Here is a 6,191-nt window from a genome sequence, read left to right as displayed (position 1 = left end):
TGCATACATCGCCGATTAGCTCTATGCATCGCCGAGCTCAGTCACACATATATTGCCTTCACGTCTACGCAATTCATTCGACGGCTGCTGGATGTGTTTTGCAAGAGTGCGAATAGCACTGGATGTTATCGTAGCGCGCAGATCTAACGCATATCGCCATGCTTCCTTGCAGTGGGTCGATGAATATGCAAGCCGACAATGTGCTGTTAAGGCTCGCCGCGCAGCTATATGCGTTCCTTCCTACGTATCAACATTTGTGAAATGTGCATTGCATATGAACGCGTAACAAACAGCGACCGTGACCCAGCCGGATGGTGGCATCGAACAGTCAAAACCAATCCCGCGATTGCATTTCTTTAACAAATATTGGCAAGATTATATCTGACGCCAAGTTTCGGTTCGCGGCCGACTGACAAGCGCTCAGCAATCATAAGAATTCGCATTAAAGCTATGCATTTGCCCTGTATGCGATATGCTTTTCTTCATCGACGCGATCCTTTCGTACAGCGTATCCAGACCGCGTAATTCGTGCCAACGAGGTCATTTCGCATATGCGACAACTAAATTACATGTCTGGACTAGTTTGAAGCGTAGCGTACGCTGGCTACATACATAGAGGAACGTACAGCTCACGTCGACGCGCACGTTACGCGCAGTTGCCGGCTCGTTTGATTTTCCGGTTTTGCGGACCAGTACCATCTGGCGGGATAAGAAAATAAAATATTGTAATGTGCCCGCCCGTGCCGTGAAGTATATGTGTGTACAGTTGTACAAGTCTGAGAACAGAACATTTAAGAACCGTCCATCTTCTTCGCACATCAATGCAGCTAATTCTCGTGCCTTCAACTAGCAGCGCACTGTCAAAGCCAAAAGTAAAGTACCACTCATAGTTCCTTAATTTAAAGGATGCATATCAGCATGCATCTGCACGCTTTTTTCTTACTAATAAAGAAAAAAGGAAGGGAAGCATATTTGTACCCTCACCTCAAGATGTAGTTCATACATGTGCACATTATTTAGAATAAATATTGTTGTTGATTGATTCAATGTGAATTAAGACAAAACAGGACACACTGTCTTCTACATTTCAAGTTGTGTCCATAACTCCAAGTACACATTACTCGGACTAGCTCAGTACATTGTGACAAATTAAACCTCCAATCAGCAGTTTGTTTTTCCTGCAATAAAGTAAAAAGCAGATTATTCTTTACTGCTTCTTGAACAGCATACTCTCATTTTCCGCATAATAGTAAATTTATTGCATTGCTTATTCTAAGATTTAGAAAAAGAGTGATATAATTTGTGATTGATTATTTAATCTGATTAAATGTAAGTGCCACCAAAGATATAATGTTTTAAGGAAAATTTAGCCTTATAATGGCTAGCAACGCCAGATTAAGCCCCCCGTGCAATGCAAAACTAGCTATGAAATGCAACTAACAAATACTGCCATTTTCATTGCCTGCGCAAGAATGTCATCTGAAGTGACAGGTTCCGTGCACAGGAGCACATCGGGCTCAGTGATCTTCATCAGCACCATCAACCTGACTACACCCACTGCAAGACAAAGGCCTCTTCCATGTTTCTCTAATTAACCCGGTCCTTTGCCAGTTGCGGCCACCATATCCCTGCAAGCTTCTTGATCTCATTCGCCCACCTAACTTTCTGCCGCCCCCTGCTATGCTTGCCTTCTCTTGGAATCCACTCCGTTACCCTCATGGACCACCGGTTATCTTGCCTTCGCATTACATGCCCTGCCCAAGCCCATTTCTTTCTCTTGATTTCGCCTAGGACATCATTACCACCCGCTTAATCTCTCACCCACTCTGCCCGCTTCCAGTCTGTTAACGTTACACCTGTCATTTTTTTTTCGATAGCTCGCTACATTGTCCTTAAGCTGAACCCTTTTCGTTAGCCTCCACGCTTCTGCCCCGTAAGTGGGTACCGGTAGGATACAGCTGTTGCATACTTTCCTCTTCAGGGATATTGGTAAGCTACCATTCATGACCTGAGAGAACCTGCCATATGCGTTCCACCCCATTCTTATTCTTTTAGTGATTTCCCTCTCATGATCCGGATCAGCAGCCACTACCTGCCCTAAGTAGACGCATTTCCTTACCAGTTCCAGCGCCTCACTAGCAATTGTGAACTGCTATTCTTCCCTTGCGAAACTGCTCTACATTACTTTGGTTTTCTGCATGTTCAGGCCTACCGTTCTGCTTGTATAACTCATTGATCATGCTTTGCAGCTCATCTCCTGAGTGACTTAGCAAGACAGTGTCATTGGCGAAACACTGGATTGCATTATCAGCTCAAGAACACAGCAACTTTTCTCCATCAAAGGACCCCCTTCCAGCCGTTCGCTTTCTCCGATTTTCATGACCCTGCTAGAGTGACAATGCAGAGAGGGGACTACCCTTGACCTTGGAAGGGGAGAATAATTCCTTTCCAAGTCCCACTCCCTGCATTGTCATGCTAGCAGGGCCATGAGAATCTGCAGACAGCATTGCCTGAAAGGGGGTCCTTTGACGAGGAAAAAGCTGCGTTATTGACTTGAATCCTACTACAGGGGCCCTTAGGGGAAAATTAGCAATGATGCTTCTCATGAGAGATATGTGTGGTATATACAAACAGCCTTTGTCAAATTTTGGAACCCTGAGAGGTTTGCTTCAAAACCATGGGGCTCTTGTAGCATACATGGAAGTCCCAACTTTTGGAAGGGGAGGAAGTTCCTCTTAGCAACTAGATTTGGAAGGCCAGGGATACTTAACGACCCACACGGCGCAGCCCAAAACAGCCAACAAGGAACTTCCCTGTACTGATGTGGCCCCCAAAACAAGAAAACAACACAAGTTTGCCACAACTATGCACTGTTCACTTCAGGATTGGAAGTTTGATGAAAATTTTCATTCTGTAAGATGCCTTAACTTGCTTGCACACAAGACCGGCGCTGCAAAATGCATTTTGCTGCAGAAGGCTTATATGTATCAAAAAGATACCAGATCGCTTAGCCCCTCTTTTGCTTGAAAAATGAAATCGGGAATTGTTCATCATTCAGATAGCCAAGAAAAAAAAAGGATGCACAGCAAATAAAAAAATGAACACCTTTCTGTGGGCAACACAAAAGCAGGAAAATCAAATGAGAACTGTATACTCAAGCATATTAAGGACTTACAATTTCAACCAAATCATTACAAACTATGGTTTTGCTTCAATGAAAATGTGACGTACGACATAACATGGTAGAAAGCTTGTTTATTCAGCACACAAATAATGCGAAATCCCCAAAGGCTTACATCAAACAAGGCACCATATGATAGCGTTTGGTCAACGATTTGCTAAAAAGGTACACAAGACTGAAAATCACAGGATGGTAAACAGACTGAACTTAGTTGATATAATACGGGTTGCCTGACTGACTGAAATGAAAGGAGTCACATTTTATGGCTTGGTGAGGCAAAAGTCAGGCAAAGATACCTCCCACAGTGGCTGATTTGCTGTGGCATACAGTTGTAGAGCACAAGGTTGCAGGATCAAATCCTAGTTGCTCCGGTCACATCTCACTGCCACTCAAATGTGAAAACACGTGTGCTGCGCATTGTCAGTGCACGTTAAAGAACCCTAAATGACCAAATTATTCAAAAGCCCTCCACTATGGTGTCCCTTTCTTTCTTCCTTGTTTCACTGCCTGCTTCACCCTTTCTCTTACGACACAGTTCAGATGTTTAGTGTAGGACAGTGTACAATCAGTAAGTAATCAAACGTGAACAACACTGAAATGCAGAGACAAGAATGCAAACGTATCAGCTCTGAGAGACAATGTACAAACAAGGTTGATTACCACTTCTGAAACACAATCTTGGCACTTTCTAAGTGAAATTCAGATGTGCTAGTATTGAAATTTCCCTTGCTGAGATCTTCTCATTTCGCTGTTCATGTTTCAATCGTCATGTTTAAATACTATTTGTTGACAAAAGTACCACTGCTTTCCTCATAAATAATCTGCATTTGTATCTTGGATACAATAAGAAACAAATGGCAGCCTCAGAACTTTAAAAATGGACCTAACTGCAGGCTGAAAGTTGCAAACTAGCTCATTAAATTTTCACATCACGGTGTGACGACAGCTGACATGGAGGTAGCTTTCTCCTGAATCAAGAATAAAAGGACAGAACAATAAAAATAGATGGGCTTTCGCGCCTTTGGCCAATATAGTTTCTTATCACAATAAGCTTAATTCCGCAGTGCAAAAAGCAACATCTCTTTCAGTCGTCAATTAAACTCCACTGGACTCGACAACCAAAAATAAAAAAGAATTTCAATGATCAAAATGTGAATAAAATGGCCCGAGTTGTTCACTGATGTACAAATTTGTACAAGGGACCAAGGCCTTGTCTGATGTTTATCATTTAGCATTGGCCTCCTGTTAGACACTGTCTGAGGATCAAATAAAGCAAACAAAATTTTTCATGACTCACTGGCACACAGCTAAATTTGTCATGAAAGCATCTAGCATCGTTCTTGCTCATTTCCGACCTCACACAAATATGAAACGTTATCTATGTTTACAAACACACACTGTGCAAGAACATCTTCAGTAGAAAGCAAATGGTGGTTTTCTGACAGCGGTGGATGCACACAAGGCACAATATGGGGCACATAATGGGACACATTTGGCACGATGAGCATTTGTTGGCAGTGAAAATAAATGGAATTCTGAGCCACATAAATACCAAGTATATATGAGTAGGTACCGTCCTTCATCTTTACATAACATGTACAGCTCTTCTTAGGTACAACATAGTCTGCGGCATGAATGATGATGCTGCCCACCTGTGCATGAAAATACTTGGAAATGCTAGGTACGCAAGCAAATCTCTCCTCGAAGAGTTTTTCAAGACTCTGCGACAATTCTCGAATTGGCTGAGCAGCTCCAAGAACACACGTTTGAAACCACCTTTTGCTCTTGGATTCTAGTTCACATTTAGCAGCTGCAAGGCGGGCTGAAAGTTGTAACTCTCTACTTAAAAATCCATATGTTTGATGCATGATGCACCTTTCTGCCACCTGCATTGGCACAGATTTTGCAGCCGAAACAAGCTTCAAGGCTCGGCCATTAGAATCCTCAAAGGGGAATGTTGAAATGCCCCAAAGTGGGCCGAACATCCTTGTTGCCTTTGGTAAGTGAAGCAGCTGATGAACGTTAAACGTTGCTGCTGCCTCTCCATAGAGTTTTGTGACTTGTGTAGCAAATTGGAAGAGTAGCTTTTCTGCATCACTAATATCACTTTCATTGACCACATCCTTCAATAGCAAGAAAACTGCTTTCACAAGAAGGGCAAAATGGGACACATATGTATGCACAAGAAACCCTGAAAGGCATGGCAAGCTATAAAATAGTAGCCAGTACCGCCACTCTGTTGCCTTCCAGAATGCACGTTCTGAAAGTGGCCGTGGCATCCTTGCAAATGTGATTGGAGGTTTTATGCACCGTAGCCTCGAATCCAAGATGTTAATGTGCCTGCCAATATAGAAGGCCGATCCCGTGGCTGAAAGCCACAGCTCAGTCAGCTGCTTAGTCACACCCTCCAGCACACAATGCATGTAGTCTGGTGGTAGTCCCCAGACAAGGTCCAGACCCTTGAGCTTCATAAGACAAGATGGGCCGTTCATGCCAAAGATTGCAGTCTTCTCCAGCGTTGACTGAAGCATCGCATTAAGCACACCTGCTTGCGTCCTCTCAGCAGCCACCTGACCATGACAGGGAAACTTCACTGTTCCTGGACAAAAACATATTCACATTTGTCATTACGGTGGCTGCTTAGGCAGCTTGGAATACATTTTTCTTTCACTACATCAGTTTACGGCATAATAAATAATTGAAACTGCACCCTTGTGTGCATTGTTATTTTTTGATTCTAGTTTACTAATTGTTTACTAAGTAAGAAGCAAAAGCAGCGAGGCAATATGTGTATCTCTGCTCACGTCTCGTTGCCTGCCACAGTCACTTGCATGCAATGTGTGCGAATGACAGCGGTGCTTGCTGTGCACAATCAGGAGTGAAGAGGGCGATCGGAATCACTATGGGAATGCCAAGATGTCAGCATGAGTGAACTTCTCTTTGCACCTCCTCGAAAGTTGTGAAAGCTTAGTGGTTGAGCTACTTGTGAGGATAGCAACCAGAATGCAGA

At 43.3% G+C, this 6,191-nt stretch overlaps 1 protein-coding gene across 1 annotated transcript; it reads right to left on the bottom strand.

Annotated features, from left to right (window-relative positions):
* Window positions 1-4,509: 4,509 nt before the first annotated feature.
* On the bottom strand, window positions 4,510-5,727 carry LOC149356705 (uncharacterized). The gene has a single exon (XM_089576416.1). The coding sequence runs from the start codon at window positions 5,710-5,712 to the stop codon at window positions 4,510-4,512; it is 1,203 nt and encodes a 400-aa protein (XP_089432542.1). The 5' UTR covers window positions 5,713-5,727.
* Window positions 5,728-6,191: the final 464 nt, after the last annotated feature.

The sequence above is a fragment of the Amblyomma mixtum genome, chromosome 3, assembly GCF_055824585.1.
Source record: "Amblyomma mixtum isolate Tamu chromosome 3, ASM5582458v1, whole genome shotgun sequence".
Classification (NCBI taxonomy): domain Eukaryota; kingdom Metazoa; phylum Arthropoda; class Arachnida; order Ixodida; family Ixodidae; genus Amblyomma; species Amblyomma mixtum.
Note: the sequence above shows the minus strand (reverse complement) of the source record. Positions and strands in the feature narration are given on the sequence as shown.

What these genes read in the sequence shown, in the direction of transcription:
- LOC149356705 (XM_089576416.1), bottom strand. Translation starts at nt 5,712, where the DNA reads ATGCTTCAGTCAACGCTGGAGAAGACTGCAATCTTTGGCATGAACGGC.